The sequence below is a fragment of the Balaenoptera borealis genome (genome assembly GCF_965194805.1).
Source record: "Balaenoptera borealis genome assembly, chromosome: 6".
Classification (NCBI taxonomy): Eukaryota; Metazoa; Chordata; class Mammalia; order Artiodactyla; family Balaenopteridae; genus Balaenoptera; species Balaenoptera borealis.
Window position 1 is genome coordinate 9,776,547 of NC_138863.1, and position 19,818 is coordinate 9,796,364.

Here is a 19,818-nt window from a genome sequence, read left to right on the forward strand (position 1 = left end):
AACTTGCTGACACCTTGGTCTAGGACTTCCTGCCTCCGAAACTGTATGAGAATAAATTTCTGTTGTTTAAGTCACCCTGTCTATAGTATTTTGTTATGGCGGCCCTAGCAGACTAATACACTAAGTAATCTATTTTGGGGGCAACTTGGGAAAGTGGGAAGACTGTAGGATTGACAGTGTGTCCTTAGAGCAAGTTTCTTTACCTCTCTGACTCTTTTTTTTTTTTTAACATTGTGAACATATATTTTGCATTTTTTAATTGAAATATAGTTGATTTACAATGTTGTATTAATTTCTGTTGTACAGCAGATTGATCTGTTATACATATACATGCATTCTTTTTTGTATTCTTTTCCATTACGGTTTATCATAGGATATTGAGTAGAGTTCCCTGTGCCGTACAGTAGGACCTTCTTGTCTACCCATTCTATATATACTAGTTTGCATCTGCTAATCCCAACCTCATAATCCATCCCTCCCCCACCCCCCTCCCTCTCAGCACCCACAAGTCTGTTCTCTATGTCTGTGAGTCTGTTTCTGTTTCATAGATAGGTTCACTTGTGTCATATTTTATTTTATTTTTAAATTTATTTATTTATTTTTGGCTTAATTGGGTCTTCATTGCTGCGCGCGGGCTTTCCCTAGTTGTGGCGAGTAGGGGCTACTCTTCATTGCGGTGCGCAGGCTTCTTAGTGGGTGGCTTCTCTTGTTGTGGAGCACGGACTTTAGGCATGTGGGCTTCAGCAGTTGTGGCACACAGGCTCAGTAGTTGTGGCACACAGGCTCAGTAGTTGTGGCTCACGGGCTCTAGGGTGCAAACTCAGTAGTTGTGGCTCACGGGCTTAGTTGCTCCACGGCATGTGGGATCTTCCCGGACCAGGGATTGAACCTGTGTCCCCTGCATTGGCAGGCGGATTCTTAACCACTACACCACCAGGGAAGCCCCTGTGTCATATTTTAGATTCCACGTATAAGTGATATCATATGGTATTTGTCTTTCTCTGTCTGACTTACTTCACTTAGTATGATAATCCCTAAGTCCATCCATGTTGCTGCAAATGGCATTATTTCATTCTTTTTAATGGCTGAGTCGTATTCCATGGTATATATGTACCACATCTTCTTTATCCATTCATCTGTTGATGGACATTTAGGTTGCTTCCATGTCTTGGCTGTTGTGAATAGTGCTGCTACACACATAGGGGTGGGTGTATATTTTTGAATTGCAGTTTTGTCCGGATATATGCACAGGAGTGGGATTGCTGGATCATATGGCAACTCTATTTTCAGTTTTTTGAGGAACCTCCATGCTGTTTTCCACAGTGGCTGCACCAACTTATATTCCCACCAACAGTGTAGGAGGGTTCTCTTTTCTCCACATCCTCTCCAGTGTTTGTTATCTGTAGACTTTTTAGTGATGGCCATTCTGACCAGTATGTACCTCTCTGACTCTTAATTCCTCATCTTTAAATTGAGACTAGCCATGATTATCATTTTGGGTTGTCACGAGGGTTAAACAAGTTAACACAGGTAAAGGGCCTGTTATGAAGCAGACACTACTCACGTGCTACCGGACAATAAACCCCTTGCAGTTGGAGACCTTGCCATTTAGTTTTGTAATCACAGTACCTGGAAGCTTCTGGCACATCATAGGCATATCTTAAATGTGTATTGATTTAATCAGTGGCATTTTGGGTGCTGATTCAAGAGCTATCATTTAAGCATTCTTTCTGTACCAAATACTGCAGATACAGCTGAGAACTCTGCAGTCGTAGCCTCTGCCTTCAAGCTTATAGTCTAGTGGAGGAAGAGAAATAATAATTGATAGAGAACAAAGTTAATATGATTTCAGACCCTTATAAGTGTTATGATGGAAATCAATTGAGTGTTGTAATGAGTAACTGTTAGGGGAAGGTACTTTGGATAGTGTTTTTAGAAAATTATCCGAAGAGGTGATTTTTATTCTATTTTGTTTTGTTTGCTGATATAGGTGTGCTTTACTGGTGACTTAAATTCCTTAAGAGCTATTGCTCTTATGAAGTGATATTCCAAAATGGGGAACAACTCTTAGTATAATCTTCTCTTGATTTACCCAGTATATCAATACATATACGTATATATGTTCCAGGAAAACTCAGTATATCTTAAAAACTGTTGTACGTGTAAAGCAGTTAGGTTCTAGGCCTTGAAAGTTGTAAACACGGTTTTGCCTACATGAATGGCCAGTGGAACAGTCCAAAGTTGTGAAGGGTGCCAGGCCATCACTTGTGCAGGGGAATCCCAGATGTTTCAAGGTGTTTAATATCTCTGGCCCCCACCTACCAAATTCTAGTAGAATCCTCCAGTCATTATGATAAGCAATCCCTCCTGCTCCCCAATTTCCAAAACAGCCTCTAAAGGGCAGTACAGCCCCCATTGAGAGCCAGGGTTTTGAGGGTCTCCAGTGGCCTCCTGATCTCCTATCCAATTGTCATTCTTGCTCTTAGAGCCTTTGACACTGTTAACCAGCCCTCCCCGCTTGCTGTCCTCTCTTGGCTTCCATGACCACACCCCTTGGGGTTTCCCCCCTCCTTCCTCCATCCCTGCCCAGAGTTCCGATTGGGCTTCTTGCTGTCCCTCTGCCCATCCACGTAGATCCGACCTTGGTCTCTTTTTTCCTCTCCATGTTCTTCTTTGATGAAAACTTCAGCATCACTTCCAGGCATCTCTAGCTCCCAAAGTGCTGTTTCTATGCTATTCAAGCTCATTTTCCCAACTGCCACGTGGACCTGGCTACGTGAGCCCCAAGTTAAACGTGTCCAACATCCAACTGGTCAACTTCCTCTAAAACCTGTTATTCCTTTGGTCATAGTTGTGTTCACAGCAGCATCATCTACTCACACATTCTAGACATGGCAGCCGTCTTAACCTCTCTTTCTCACTCCCCACATCCAGTTGGTTGCTTTGTTCTCTCAAGGCTAAGGAAGTGATTGGAGCTGAATATTCAGGATCAAGTCCTGCAAAGATCAGAACACTGGGGATAAAAATCAGTGCCCCAGAAGGGGCTACTCTGATCCCATCCCTCTGATCTTCAGTTTTATTTTTAAATAGCTTAATTTTTCTAGACCCTAGGCTGCCCTGAGCTAATTTGTTTGTCCAAATTAATTACCAGCAGGGGGTGGCAGTCTCATTTTCACAGAAGCCTTCTGTTTTGGAAGAGATTCCTTTTTCTTCAAACAGTCCGATTTAGGTTCTTTGGCAGTGTAAAGGGTGTCTTGACATTTCCATAAAGACATTTAAATGTTACCGTCTCTGAAGAAACACTTTTAGAATATGAAACCTTTAATTTTTTTCCCGCAAGGAAGAAGAACCTCGTCAGCGTAATTATCTCTGTAAAATAACTTCCTCACTTGCTTTTCATGTTGCTAGTGGAAAAGGATGATGATACTGTTTTCAAAAAACAAAAACAACTGTGGAAGATTTCAAGAAATTTGCTTTTCATTTTGTCTGTATAAATAACACCACAATTCAGAGGTCGAAGATGCTTGTAGGGTTATATATTATCCTTCCAAGTTGATTTTTGAAAGATCTGCTGGGAGGGCAAAACGATCAAAAAGATGCTGCTGGTGATCCTTGTTCCACACTGAGAAGAAGGCAAAAGAGACTTAACTCTATGTGTGTGTGTGTATATACTCTAAAAATTGTGATAAGGGGAATTCCGTGGCGGTCCAGTGGTTATGACTCCATGCTTTCACTGCTGTCGGCACGGCTTCAATCCCTGTCCAGAATCCCTGTCCAAGATCCCGCAAGCCATGCGGCACGGCCAAAAAAATAAAAAATAAAAATAATGATAAAAACCAAATAGCATGAAATCTATCCTGTTAACAAATTTTTAAGTGTACAGTACAGTATTGTTAACTATATGCACATTGTCGTACAACAGACTTGTGGAACGTTTTCATTTTGCGTAACTGAAGCTCTGTATCCATTCAGCAGCAACTCCCCATTTCCCCTCTCCTCCACCTCAGGAACCACCATTCTATTCTTTTGTTTTTTCTTTTCTTTATTTATTTTTTAATTTAATTTTTGAATTTTATTTTTTTATACAGCAGGTTCTTATTAGTTATCCATTTTATACATATTAGTGTATATATTGACATATATACCACCATTCCATTCTGCCCCTATGAGTTTAACTACTTGAGATCCCTCATATGAGTGGAATCATGAAGCATTTGTCCTTCTGTGACTGGCTTATTTCACTTAGTACATGACCTCAAGGTTCATCCACGTTATAGCATATGACAGGATTTCCTTCTTTTTAAAGACTGAATAATATTCCATTGTATGTATATATCATATCACAGTTTCTCTATCCATTCATCTGTTGAGGGACATTTAGGTTATTTCTACCTCTTGGCTATTGTCAGTCATGCCACAGTGAACATGGGAATGCAAATATTTCTGTGAGATCTTATTTTCAGTTCTTTTGGATAAATACTCAGAAGTGGGATTATAGATCATACGGTAATTCTATTTTTAATTTTTGAGGAATCTCTATCCTTTTTTTATGTTTTATGTAGCAGCTGCAGCCTTTTACCTTCCCAGTAACAGTGTATGAAGGTTCCCATTTTTCCACATCCTCAGCAACACGTGCTATTTTCTGTTTTGTTTTGTTTCGTTTTATTATGGCCATCTTAACAGTTGTGAGGTGATTATCTCCTTGCGGTTTTGGCTTTCATTTCCCTGATGATTAGTGATGTTGAGCACCTTTTTATATACCTGTTGGCCATTTACATTATCTTACACAATTGACAAAAAACAACACAAAGTGCATTAAAGACTTAAACCTAACACCTGAAACTATAAAACTCCTGAAAGAAAATATAGGGGAAAACCTTCATAAAATTGGTCTTGGCAATGATATGACAACAAAAGCACAGGCAACAAAAGCAAAAATAAAGTGGGACTATATCAAACTAAAAAGCTTCTGAGCAGCAAAGGTAGCAATCAACAGGGTAAAAGGCAACCTTCAGAATGGGAGAAAATATTTGCCAACCATATCTTTGATAAGGGGTTAATATCTAAAACTCTTGTTAAAAAAAAGATTTTCTGGGTGAATCTAGATCAAGGCTCAGCAAACTTGTTCTATAAGGGGACAGAGAGTAAAGATTTTTGACTTTTCAAGCCATATGGTCTCTGTTGCAACTACTCAATCTACCATTGTATGAAAGCAGCCGTAAATAATACATACTTGGATGGGTGTGGCTGTGTCCCAATAAAACTTTATTTATAAAAACAGACTGGGACGGATTTGGCCTGTGGACCAGTTTGCTGATCCCTGATCTAGAACAGGGTTTCTCCGTCTAACTCTATTAACATTTTTGCTGGGTAGGTTTTTGTTGGGAGGCTGTTCTGCACATTGAAGGACGGTTTGCAGCATCCTTATGCCAGATGCCAGCAACAACCCCTTCCCCTCCACCCCGGTTATGACAACCCAAAATGTCTCCAAACATTGCCAAATATCTTCTGGGGGACAAAATTGCTGTTGGTTGAGAAACTCTGATCTAGATGATTGAAATAATCTGATGGAGAGTGATAGGAAATATTTCCATAGGGAAGTAGGGAAAGATAGAAGAATGGAAATCCCTAGTGTATTTGCCTCAGGAAGGTCAAGTTCCCCTCAAAGGGGCCACTATCACTGCCTAAATGTGGAAAGCAGTTCAAAAACAACTGAAATGGCAACGTAATTGAAAAGTGCTCTGGAAATAATGCAAATGTGAGCTTAACCTACTTTTGTGATAGGAAGCAGAAACAGAACAGTTCAACACATTAGCCTGCGCTAACAGGACTTTCTGAGCTTGAGGGCTGGCTCTGAGTTGCTGGAAAGGAGCTCACGGTTCCAGTGCCCACTTGAGCAAGCGTTTATTTTTTTTGCTTATCTGAATTCAGAACCAACACAGGCAGGGTGATTTCTGAAAGTGCTCACATGTTTCTCATTGTTTGGACAGGGCCAGACAAAAATGGCCCAGATTCACTGCAAATTGGCAGGAACACATGTTTTTGAAAGTTAAAAACAGCCTAACATTCATGAGTGAATCTCAAAGAATGTTGTCTTCTTGTCCTTTAGAATAAACACCTGTTTTGCAAAAAGGAGAGTAAAAGCCATCTTCCTTGAGAAATCGTTGGTTTCTTTTTCTTCATTGCTATTATTCTATATTTAATAGTTAAAAAACTTAAGCACAACTTACCATATTATAATTTAGATAATTGTCATTTTAAATAAACAAACAAACAAAAAGAAAAACAGCCCACATTTCGCCAGGAAGTTCAGTTAAGCCTTTTTAGCTGAGTTTCTTTTCTGGCTTGAAAAACAAAAAATCCGTGGATCCTTTTCTTCTTGAATAAAATTCTCCCAGTTAGATATATTTTTCTAATTCATTAGAAGAAAAGGGGGTCCACATCCTTGGAAGAAGCTGTTTGGCTGTGAGTCCTGTCCCTATTGCTACCTTCTGTGACCACAGCTGATGCACTTAGTAACCCACATCTCCTGTTCACCAGTACCACTGGACGTGACATAATAATGGGACCATCTGGTGGATCAGTGAGATCATTCTTTTATAGTTGGGATCATGACAAAGGGTGATAAGAATAGATTCTTCATAACCTTCCTGGAAATCCATATTTCAGCATACCCCAAGAGACCCAGTTCCTTCAATCGCATCTATTTGTGCCTTACTTTACAATGAACATCCACCGCCTTCCTTGTAGGCTGGCCCGGTGTGCATATAAATGGTACCTGTTTGACCGCAGACCTTTCTCTCTGTCCCTCAGGCTACCATGGCCTCTACTGTGAGGAGGAATACGACGAGTGCCTCTCTGCCCCGTGCCTGAACGCCGCCACCTGCAGGGACCTCGTCAACGGCTACGAGTGCGTGTGCCTGGCAGAGTACAAAGGTGAGCATCACGTGGCCGACTAGTGCCAGCATCGTTCTCAGTGACGTCATGGATTTCTCCACGTACATGCGTACGCCTCTAATTGGAGCGTGAAATTGTTTAGAATAAGAATCAGATGCTGGCAGTGGGATGATGTATGGGGCCGAAAAGAACAGTTTGGAAGTCTCTGGTTTCCTCTTGATAAACTGAAAAATCTGTCTCCTGCCCTTTCCTTCTTCTTGCATCCTCACTCCCTTCTCTGTTGAATGTGTAAAAAGCTGACGATAAAAAATGATATTAAGGGGGCTTTCAGACACAGGTCAGAGGACGCAGCCATGGAATCCGGGGGGAGGAAAGTAGCTCTTGCTGGACGAGGAGAGGATGCCGCGCTTTTTGGTGGAAGAGGCAAGTGGAGTCTCACGTGTCGGCGAAAAAAAGTTCATTCTCGTTAAATGAGTCATTAAAGGGGAGGCACATGTTAGTTCATTTGAGTGGATATGTGTCAGAGTCACTCCGGATAAACGGCTGACATTCACGGAGTGTTTATAACATTCAGACCCTGTTCTAAGTCCTTACGTGCGTGAACTCATAAAAAAGGCCTGACAGTCACCGGAGAGGTGGTAGTGTCAGCCCTCAGGAGCCCAGCCAGCATGGTCCTGAAAGCCCTTCCATCTCCTCCCCAGCAGGCTCACTGGTGTGGCTTTATTGGAGCCCTGACACCCTCAGCCGGCGCTGTGGCAGGGCGCCGGGTCATCAACTAATTTGCGCGCACTTCTCTAAGTCACGACTCCCGGGCTGGTGTAGATTTTTGTAATGCTTTTGAGGGCTCTATTTATAGCCATTTCACTTAACCTCTTTCTCCCACCACCGCTTACTTGATACCATCCATCTGCCAGTGACCTCGCATTGTAGTCGACTTTGCTTCTCTTTGCATGGACCCACCTTTATTTAGACGTCTTTCTGGTGAGCCTCGAGGGTTTGTAGGGCACATGGATGAACTTGACCTAGCCCCTGGATGGAGGGGCTGAAGCTGGGTCAGGTCTTGGCTTTATGTTTGGCACATCTGATGCTTCTCATGCACTATGATGCCCGTTTAGAGCCGAACTGCACCAGTTCCCATGAGGACAGAGGTGCTGGCTTCATCCACATGGATTTCAGTTCTAGGTAGATCAGAGCATTTAGGAATAGGGAGTCCGCTCAAGTCTGGAGAGAATAAAGGAGCAATGAATTAGGAGACCTAGGTAGCTCATCCTCATTGTGCCATTGGATTACTGATGACCCTGGATAAACCTTTTCAACTGACTTGTCTTTATTTTGTCTGTTTAAAGAAAGGGCAGTAATGCTTACTGAGAGATTTTGAGATTCTTCAGTGACAGAATGAGTAGTGGTGGATGTGCTTCAAAATTTTAAATTCCAAAATTCTTTAGTTTATGATAGAGTTTTATGGAGTAAATTTCATCTTTATGAATGACAAAATTATTAATTGGGTATACTCTGAATTTGCCTCTTACGTGCCTGGCTTTGAAGCATTGCTCATGCTCTCATGACCAAGAAATAAAAAATGAAACTGTATATGATGACCCACTAGTGACTCCACAAATTCATGGGCTGTGATCCTAGCTTTTTTCACCTCCTTCTTCCATTTTTCTCAAGGAGTATTCCCGAATTTTGCTGCTTTCCCCAAGCCTCATGTTAAATCACTCACTCATAGGATAAAACAAATTTCACGTCCATCTTCATGGAAAGAAAGAGAGGTTATCATTTGTAAACATTTTCCAATTTCTCTAGTTTTCCAATGAGCAATGGTTCTCAAACTTGAGCATGTGTTAGAATCTGCTGGTGGGCTTCTTACAACATAGTTTGCTGGGCCCCACCCCTATCTAAGGTAGGGCCCAAGAATTTGAATTTCTGGTAAGTTCTCAGATGATGTTGATATGCTGGCCCTGTGCCACCCTTTGAGAAGCCCTGTCCTACAAACTCATCTGCAATCACACCACTCAAATTTTACTGTCTTCCTTATTACCTGATCACATGCTCTCCATTCTGCTCAAGGTTAATCCCTCCATATATGCTCCTCGTTCCACCCCTTCTATCTTTCGTGACCTTCCTCCATCAGTTACAGACGCCCTGCTGTGGATGACTCAAGAAGGTAGAGTCGACTCAAGATGACTCAAGATCCTGGAGGGGATCTCAAACACATTTGAGGATGTGGGTTTTTGAGAAAAGGGTGTGGTGCTGGGAGCCTTTGTGTACCACAGGGTTAGGGGATAGGGTTCTGGAGAGAACGGAGGACTCAGTGACCAGCTGAGCCCAAAAGACCCTTCAGCTTATAGAGAGGGAAAACATGCTATAATGTGCTGCACTTGACTCTGCGAGGCAAAGGGCTCTCCTGATCTCATGGATCCTGGCTGCCCTCTAAGAGGATTGCAGTTGGGCTGAGCTGGTCCTTTGTGTGTGTGTGTGAATGAGCTCCTGCTCACACCTGGAGAACCTTGAGAACCCCAAACTGGGAGGCCTTTACCCCATGTAGACAGGGCTAATTTGACTGGCCTGTCTAGCACTGGAGGAGAATCTCCAGTATCATCTCTCTCTGCCTGAGGTTGCCAACCTCAAGCCTGGCCAGTCCAGGGAGACTGTACCAGCTACTCAACAAGGGGAAAAAAATCTAGGAAGTAAAAACAAAATTGCAACAAACCCCACAACTCTAAACACTCAAGAACGGAAGTAAAAAAAAGTAATGTATACCACTCAAAATTGAATTTAGATCTGGAAAAGCAAAAGGAGGAAGTATGTCATGATAGAAGTAAAAATATGAGGAAATGGAAACCATGAGTGAAAAGACATGAAATGTGGAGAAAAGATGAAGAGATATGTTTCATCTGAATGATCGATGTTGCAGAAGAAGAAAGAACACATGGAAATAAAACCAGAATCAACCAACTACTAGGGAGAAGTCTATGAGATGAAGAAAATTGAAATTTTCAAATAGAATGGGCTTACAGAATGCCAGAAGATTAATGAGGGAGATGATATGTAATTTGCAATTTCCTGGTAGAATTTCCAAATCCAAGAATACAGAGAATATTTTTTAAAAGATTCTTCATAGTGAGTACAAGTTACACACAAAAGAAAGAATCAAATCAGCATTGAACTGCTCTTCTCTAAAATGAAGGTAAACAACAGTGAAGAGTGTTTTAGATTTTTCAGTGAAAAAGTCTGGTTGTTAAAGGTTCATTTGTATTTGAGGGGTAAAGAAAGACATTTTGTACATTTAAGGGTACAGAAAACATAACACCATGTACCCTCTCTAAGAAAATTGTTTTCCAAAGTATTCTCATCAAATTGGAACTAAATCAGAGCAAAGATAACCAGATAGGGGACGATGGAGAACAGGAGGAAGAGGGTTGAGCAGACTTCTTTACATGCGGGGATAAACCTAAATAGATGACATTCATATGATTGTAAATACTAATTTAATGGTAAAGAAAAGTCTCTTGAAAAAATAGACATGCCTACTATATTAATTATTATTGCTGCATAGTGAATTATTGTAAGGTAGTGGCTTAAAACAACACCCTTTGATTATCTAACAGTTTCCTAGGTCCAGGCATGGATTAATGGATTCCCTGTTCAAGGTCTGGAATCCAAGGCTGGAATCAGGGTGTTGGTTGAGCTGAGCTCTCATCTGAGGCTTAAATAGGGAAGTATCAGCTTCCAAGTCCCCTCAAGTGGTTGGCAGAATTCATATCCTTGCAGCTGTAGAATTCTTGACAGTCTGCTTCTTGAAAGCCAGGAGAGGCCTGAATGCTCTTAAAGGTCTCACCTAGTTAGGTCAGGCCCACCTAAGGTTAACTCAAAGTCAACTGATTAGCTACTGTAACAGCATCTTCAAAATCTCTTAACCTTTGCCAAATGCTATTGTTTAGAAGCTCACACTCAAGAGGAGGGAGTTATATAAGGGTGTGACTCATTGGGTGGTCACCCTAGAGTGTGTCACTACATCTGTTCTTGAGGAAAATTGAAATGACCAAACTAAAATTTCATATTATTTTAACCAAGTCCATGAGTTGGCGGGTGTTGGAAAGGATTGGAAGGCATACAAGTGTGTTAAAGATCTCATCTCAATGGGCAGGTAAAGTGATTATTTCATTTTGATATATTTATAGAGACATTTAGGTTTGGGTTTAAGCAGGAATGTAAACCCTAGCAAAGTAGCAATAAATGAGAGAACGTCTAAAGTAAGAGTGATGGGCAGGTGTTGAGGGGTAGGGTAGAAGGGATTAAAGAGAAGCAGAAGGGGGTAATTCATGCCCTCCAATCCAGAGGAAGAGTGAGTGAGGGGAGGAGAGAGGCCAAAAGATTCTGGGCCTTTCTCTCCTTAGGGGATAGACATTCTTTCCCTCTTTGGAAGCATTTATCCCAACATATATTTACATATAAGATGTCTGTATAAACTTAGGAAACTATCAGATGGATGGGCATCAATTCTTAACTAGTACTTACCTCTGGAGTTAGAACTTGGATAAGTGGTGTGTTGGGGGGAGGATTGGAACTTTAACTTCTTACTTACATATGTACTTTTTTTTTTTTTAATTAATTTATTTATTATTTTTAGCTGTGTTGGGTCTTCCTTTCTGTGCGAGGGCTTTCTCCAGTTGCGGCGAGCGGGGACCACTCTTCATTGCAGTGCGCGGGCCTCTCACTATCACGGCCTCTCTTGTTGCGGAGCGCGGGCTCCAGACGCGCAGGCTCAGTAGTTGTGGCTCACGGACCCAGTTGCTCCGCGGCATGTGGGATCTTCCCAGACCAGGGCTCGAACCCGTGTCCCCTGCATTGGCAGGCAGATTCTCAACCACTGCGCCACCAGGGAAGCCCCATATGTACTTTTTTAAGTGGTGATTTTTACTCTTTTCTGTTTTTAAAAAAAACTTAAATAAATGAATATAACTTCCTAAAAAGAATGAGTGCAATAGAATGTCAGGCAAGTATAGCTAAGAACATTTTGAAAAAGGAAAGCAGTGAGGGGGAACTTCTGCCAGGTGTTGAAACCCATTGTAATGCTGCAATTATTATTACATCCCCATGTTATGGGTGCAAGAATGGACAGCTAACCAAAACTGAATAATGGCCCAGAAACCATCGTCTATAATAATATATGACTCTTAACAAGGAATTGCTATGAATGGGAAGGGAATTCTTTTCTAATAAATGGTGCTAGAAAAACTGAGTTGCTAAACAGAAAAAAAAAGAAATGTTCTTACACACACTTCTAAATAAATTCCATTTGAAGTGAAAAAAAACTGACTCTTGTTTGACTTTGCATCCTCCTATACTTACTTGCCCCTTTCTTCCTCTTTCTTTTACAACCACATTTCCTTAGAGTTGGTATAGATGATGCCTCTATTTCCTTAAATTTTCTTTTCTTAATCTTGTTTAACTTGGATATCATCAGTACCATTCCGATAAATGGATCTAGCAGTGACCTAATTGAAGACCGAAACCCCAAAGCCTCCCTCTCCAGCTTCCAACTTCACATTCTTGCCCTTCTGCTTCATGATCACTGGGTCCCTTTTGAAAGTCACCCTGCTTTAGCTTCCACAGCTCCGTTCCTCCCCCCACCCTCACCCCCCAACCCTACTCTTCCCTCCTGGACTTCTTAGAATGAATCCTTGCTCTCTGGACACCATGAATGCAAGTGGTTCCCAGGCTTTTCGTCTTGGCCCTTTTTTCTCTCCTCCTCTTTCCCCTTATCCAGTCCTATGGCTGCATCCATTGTCAGAAATATTGATCTCCAAACAGGTATGATTTCTCTTTCCTGAACTCACCAAGCATTTTCTTGATATTTTCTATGACAGTTATGGTCAGCCTTGTAGTCAGTACTTTCTGGCTCCAGACTTTCCTTTCCCTGACACTAAATTAGACTCTCCCGAATGGCAGTGACTACACAGTTTCTTTTTTTTTTTTTTTTTTTTAATTCTCATCAGCTCTTGATATGGTGGCTTACACAAAGCAAATGCTCCACAGCTATCTGTACTTGAATGGAAACTACTGCTTAACACACTAATTAAATAAAGCAAGGCAACTTGAACATTTTCCCAGTATGTTTCCACTGTGGATCATGAAATTGTCAGAAGCAAAATACATGGAGGGACTCCTAGTGATCTCCCTTCAGACATGGTGAAATGCTGATACTTCTTTAAAACTAGTCCAGAGCTAATTCACAATGAGACTTTCAAGACTTTAGTTAGTGTTCATCACCTTATAGTGCCAAAAGTCAAGTTACAGCCCCACATTGTGTTGAATTATTATTTATAGCAGAACAAACTTAATGGTCAAGACTATACTCATTTGGAATTTTTGGTGACAGAAGTTAGAAAGAAAATACTTCAATTTTTAATTATGAAAATAATGTAGCAACAATGATAGCAATTTAGAAAACAGAAAATTTGATAACTCATAGCTTTACAGCAGAACATAAGAGCAATAATCATCTGTATTATTTCCATCCTTTTTAATATCTGTGTTTTTACAGTTATAATTGATTATACCTACAAGTTGGTATTACCCTTCTCAGACTTACCATTATTTATGTTTGATTTAGAAATTGTTAGCAAGTTTTACTAGTTCTATTTTAAATGGCAATGTGATGTTCCCATGGGGTAATATTTATCCACTCCCTTGCTGTATCTGAAGTGAAGCTACTGTAAATAATTCTGGAATGAACATCTTCATATACTTTTCATACTTTCTGGATGTTGGAGGGGATAGAGTCTCAGAAATAAGATCATTGGGTTATGAGTTTGATTACATTGTACTGAATGGTTTATTTTTAAAGTCTACAGAAATTTATGTTTGAAAGGATGAGAACTCTTTCTTTGTTGGTTAGAATTATTTCCTCTGTATAACCAGTTAACAAGAATTTCTGGGTATTTTCTGTACCTGTCCCTTCTCAAGTACTGTGATTGATAGAAAAATGGATAAGTCAGGATTTTTCCTTTATCAGGCTATTATTTAGCCAGAGGAGCAGACTGAGACTGGCACACACAAGGAATAATGAGGTGAAGGTCGAGATCTCAACTGTAACTTCTGAAACAGCTTAGAAAAAGTTGAGCTCTGTGAGGTTGAAATACTGGAAAACTTTTCATGGAAGGATTCAGTTTGAATAAAATAAGATGATGTCCAGATTGGTTTAAGATGGTGGAGTAGAAGGACGTGCACTCACTCCCTCTTGCGAGAGCACCGGAATCACAACTAACTGCTGAACAATCATCGATAGGAAGACACTGGAACTCACCAGAAAAGATACCCCACATCCAAAGACAAAGGAGAAGCCACAGTGAGATGGTAGGAGGGATGCAATCACAATAAAATCAAACCCCATATCTGCTGGGTGGGTCACTCACAAACTGGAGAACACTTATACCACAGAAGTCCACCCACTGGAGTGAAGGTTCTGAGCCCCACGTCAGGCTTCCCAACCTGGGGGTCCGGCAATGGGAGGAGGAATTCCTAGAGAATCAGACTCTGAAGGCTAGCGGGATTTGACTGTAGGATTTCAACAGGACTGGGGAAAACAGAGACTCCACTCTTGGAGGGCACACACAAAGTAGTGTGCACATCGGGACCCAGGGGAAGGAGCAGTGACCCCAGGGGAGACTGAACCAGACCTACCTGCTAGTGTTGGAGGGTCTCCTGCAGAGGCGGGTGGTGGCTGTGGCTCACCGCGGGGACAAGGACACTGGAGCAGAAGTTCTGGGAAGTACTTCTTGGCATGAGCCCTCCCAGAGTCTGCCATTAGCCCCACCAAAGAGCCCAGGTAGGCTCCAGTGTTGGGTCGCCTCAGGCCAAACAACCAACAGGGAGGGAACCCAGCCCCCCCCCCATCAGCAGACAAACGGATTAAAGTTTTACTGAGCTCTGCCCACCAGAGCAACACCCAGCTCTACCCGCCACCAGTCCTCGCATCAGGAAGCTTGCACAAGCCTCTTAGATAGCCTCATCCACCAGAGGCAGACAGCAGAAGCAAGAAGAACAACAATCCTGCAGTCTGTGGAACAAAAACCACATTCACAGAAAGACAGACAAAATGAAAAGGCAGAGGGCTATGTACCAGATGAAGGAAAAAGATAAAACCCCATAAAAACAACTAAATGAAGTGGAGATAGGCAACCTTCCAGAAAAAGAATTCAGAATAATGATACTGAAGATGATCCAGGACCTCGGAAACAGAATGGAGGCAAAGATCGAGAAGATGCAAGAAATGTTTAACAAAGACCTAGAAGAATTAAAGAACAAACAAACAGAGATGAACAATACAATAACTGAAATGAAAACTACACTAGAAGGAATCAATAGCAGAATAACTGAGGCAGAAGAACGGATAAGTGACCTGGAAGACAGAATGGTGGAATTCACTGCTATGGAACAGAATAAAGAAAGAAGAATAAAAAGAAATGAAGACAGACTAAGAGACCTCTGGGACAATATTAAACGCACCAACATTTGCCTTATAGGGGTCCCAGAAGGAAAAGAGAGAGAAAGGACCCAAGAAAATATTTGAAGAGATTATAGTCGAAAACTTCCCTAACATGGGAAAGGAAGTAGCCACCCAAGTCCAGGAAGCGCAGAGAGTCCCATACAGGATAAACCCAAGGAGAAACACGCCGAGACACATAGTAATCAAAGTGGCAAAAATTAAAGACAAGGAAAAATTATTGAAAGCAGCAAGGGAAAAACGACAAATAGCATAAAAGGGAACTCGCATAAGGTTTACAGCTGATTTTTCAGCAGAAACTCTACAAGCCAGAAGGGAGTGGCAAAATGTATTTAAGGTGATGAAAGGGAAGAACCTAAAACCAAGGTTACTCTACCTGGCAAGGATCGCATTCAGACAGTGGAGAAATCAAAAGCTTTACAGACAAGCAAAAGCTAAGAGAATTCACCACCAAACCAGCTCTACAACAAATGCTAAAGGAACTTCTCTAAGTGGGAAACACAAGAGAAGAAAAGGACCTACAAAAACAAACCTATAACAATTAAGAAAATGGCAATTGGAACATACATATCAATAATTACCTTTAACGTGAATGGATTAAATGCTCCAACCAAAAGACACAGGCTCACTGAATGGACACAAAAACAAGACCCATATATATGCTGTCTATAAGAGACCCACTTCAGACCTAGGGACACATACAGACTGAAAGTGAGGGGATGGAAAAAGATATTCCATGCAAATGGAAATCAAAAGAAAGTTGGACTGGCAATACTCATATCAGATAAAATAGACTTTAAAATAAAGAATGTTACAAGAGACAAGGAAGGATACTACATAATGATCAAGGGATCAATCCAAGAAGAAGATATAACAATTATAAATATATATGCACACAACATAGGAGCACCTCAATACATAAGGCAACTGCTAACGGCTATAAAAGAGGGAATCGACAGTAACACAATAATAGTGGGGGACTTTAACACCTCACTTACACAAATGGACAGATCATCCAGACAGAAAATTAATAAAGAAACACAAGCTTTAAATGACACAATAGACTAGATAGATTTAATTGATATTTATAGGACATTCCATCCAAAAACAGCAGGTTACACTTTCTTCTCAAGTGCACACGGAATTCTTCAGGATAGATCACACCTTGGGTCACAAATCAAGCCTCGGTAAATTTTAGAAAATTGAAATCATATCAAGCATCTTTTCCGACCACAATGCTGTGAGATTAGAAATCAATTACAGAACAGATCTTGCTGTGATTTATGTCATAGAGTGTTTTGCCTATGTTTTCCTCTAAGAGTGTTATAGTGTCTGACCTTACATTTAGGTCTTTAATCCATTTTGAGTTTATTTTTGTGTGTGGAGTTAGACCCACCTCCTAGAGAAATGGAAATAAAAACAAAAATAAACAAATGAGACCTAATGAAACTTAAAAGCTTTTGCACAGCAAAGGAAAACATAAACAAGACGAAAAGACAACCCTTAAAATGGGAGAAAATATTTGCAAATGAAGCAACTGACAAAGGATTAATCTCCAAACTTTACAAGCAGCCCATGCAGCTCAATATCAAAAAAACAAAGAGCCCAATCCAAAAATGGGCAGAAGACCTAAATAGACATTTCTCCAAAGAAGATATACAGATTGGCAACAAACACATGAAAGGATGCTCAACATCACTAATCATTAGAGAAATGCAAATCAAAACTACAATGAGGTATCAGCTCACACCAGTCAGAATGGCCATCATCAAAAAATCTACAAACAATAAATGCTGGAGAGGGTGTGGAGAAAAGGGAACCCTCTTGCACTGTTGGTGGGAATGTAAATTGATACAGCCACTATGGAGAACAGTATGGAGGTTCCTTAAAAAACTAAAAATAGAGTTACCATATGACCCAGCGATCCCACTACTGGGCATATACCCAGAGAAAACCATAATTCAGAAAGACACATGCACCCCAATGTTCATTGCAACACTATTTACAATAGCCAGGTCATGGAAGCAATCTAAATGCCCATCGACAGATGAATGGATAAAGAAGATGTGGCACGTATATATAATGGAATATTACTCAGCCATTAAAAGGAACGAAATTGGGTCATTTGTAGAGATGTGGATGAATCTGGAGACTGTCATACAGAGTGAAGTAAGTCAGAAAGAGAAAAACAAATATATATTAACGCATATATGTGGAATCTAGAAAAATGGTACAGATGAACTGGTTTGCAGGGCGGAAATAGAGACACAGATGTAGAGAACAAACGTATGGACACCAGGGGGGGAAAGTGGCGGGGGGTGGGGGGAGTGGTGGGATGGATTGGGAGATTGGGACTGACATGTATACACTAATATGTATAAAATGGATAACTAATAAGAACCTGCTGTATCAAATATAAAGAAATAAAATAAAAAGAGTAGATAAATATTATACAGCAGTAGAAATGAATGAACTGAAACTACACCCATCAACAATGAAGAATCTTAAAGATATAATGTTGAACAAAAGGAGCAAATTATAGAACACAAACAGCATGATTGCATTTATATTAAATTTGAAAACTGACAAAACTAAACATTATATCATGTAGAGATATAGTCAAAGGTGGTAAAACTATAAAGGAAAAGCAAAGAAGTGATTGTTCAAAGGTTAGGATGATTGATACCCGTGGGCCTTTTCCCTTTGGGAAAAGGCACAGGGGGAGAAATGTTTTACTTTTTGTCCTGGATGGTGGCTACACAAGTACTTACTTTATTACTGTTCTTTAAAGTAAGCTCCAATGTTTTGTGCATGCTTCTGTATATAAGGTATATGTCACAATAAAACTAAAATATTTAAGTGAAAAAAAAAATAAGATGATGTCTTCAGGTGAATAGGAAGTTCAAAGGATACTTCAAGTTAATTTTCTTTACCTGGCTTAATTTTATTGGAGATAAAATAAAGATTTTTCAGTTTTCAAAATATTAATCACGACTGAATTGTGATGACACCAGAGACTTATAATTGGAGCATGACTCTTTGAATTTTTGCTCATTTTAATTCTAAAATTAACTGCTATAAAGAGCCGTGTTGGAATAAAGATCTTTTCAGAAACGTTTCCTCTCTATCCCTTAATATGAAAAGTATGAATTTTTATTAGTTTTGACTGAATTACGGTTTATTTTTGCTTGAGACTAAACATAAGTTTCGTAATCGTGTGTGCTCCGTCCCTTGCCAATGGGTGATGCATGTATCATTCCACAGGCTTAGTCTGAAGTGTGGACCTGATTTTCCCTGACAAAACAGGGTATTTTTGAGGCAGATTTGGAATGGCTTCTCACTCCTCTAGCAATCCTACGTGTGTGTCGGCCAAAGTACACAGACTTTCGCCCCTCCTGAAAGGACAGGATTCTGGTGGTATAGCCATAATTTCTTCTGCGAGGTAAGATATGGCCTCTGCTCTGAAGGACCTCAGAGATTTATGGGGGATCAGGCAGGAGGACAGATAAGTTATGATTTAAGACCATACACTCTGTAACAGTGGAATCTTACCGTGCTCTCAATACACAGTGGCAGAAGAATGGAGTTCTGTCTTGGGAGAGTCAACTTCAGCTTTCCATGAGTTGGGCTTTGGCATTGAGAATGTGCCAGGGGAAGACCAGCTGGGGAGAGAGGGCGAAGTATGGTGTTATGGTCAGAGGACACGGGATGCCCAACACTCAAGTGTTGTGCAAGGGCCTAGGGGCCCTGGGGGTGCAGACAACGGGAGCCCAGGAGGCCTGAGGAGGGGGGTTGGAAGGGACATACCCTGGACATCTCAGGGGTATTCATGACTGTCCCTGCTCTGCGTCTAAGATTTCTAGCTCATAGCTGTTCAGTTCTGATCAGTGAGCTGAGCAACATGACAAATATTTCTTACACGGGGCTTAGCGAGGCTTAGAGGATAGAAACAGGAGTCAGCAAAGTGCTCTCAGGGGACCTTTAAGACCATCTTGCTTTGTAGTCACCGTGTTGCCATGAAGATTAGCTTCTGTCCGATCTTGCTGCCAGAAAACTCTCAATGAACTTCAAGTGACTGAATATCTTATCTTTTGAAAAAGAGAAATAACAAAGGATAAAGTGATTGCCCGGAAAACCCACCCAAAAGATTGAAATTGCTTATTATCTTGGGCATTTTCATCAAATCTATCTTACTGAAGGCTTTTAGTGTTAAGGTGCTTAAATATTTAGCCTGGAATGTGCTTTTCAGCCTTATTTGAAGAATGGTAATTCGTGTGCTAATGTATTAGTTATACTACTATTATAAGGTTAGATTGGCAAATGTATTTGTAGAAACCCGGGAAAGATTATCCTTGATTGCTTTTATTTTAGGTCTAATGGAAATATTTTTTAGGTTTCAGACATCTCTG

At 40.7% G+C, this 19,818-nt stretch overlaps 1 protein-coding gene across 1 annotated transcript in view; it reads left to right on the plus strand.

Moving 5' to 3' along the window:
* DNER (delta/notch like EGF repeat containing) overlaps window positions 1-19,818 on the plus strand; it is a 327,914-nt gene that overhangs the window by 270,922 nt on the left and 37,174 nt on the right. The window contains exon 9 of the mRNA XM_082396186.1: window positions 6,814-6,936. Within this exon, the coding sequence (XP_082252312.1) occupies window positions 6,814-6,936 (123 nt within the window). The remainder of the gene's footprint in view (window positions 1-6,813; window positions 6,937-19,818) is intronic.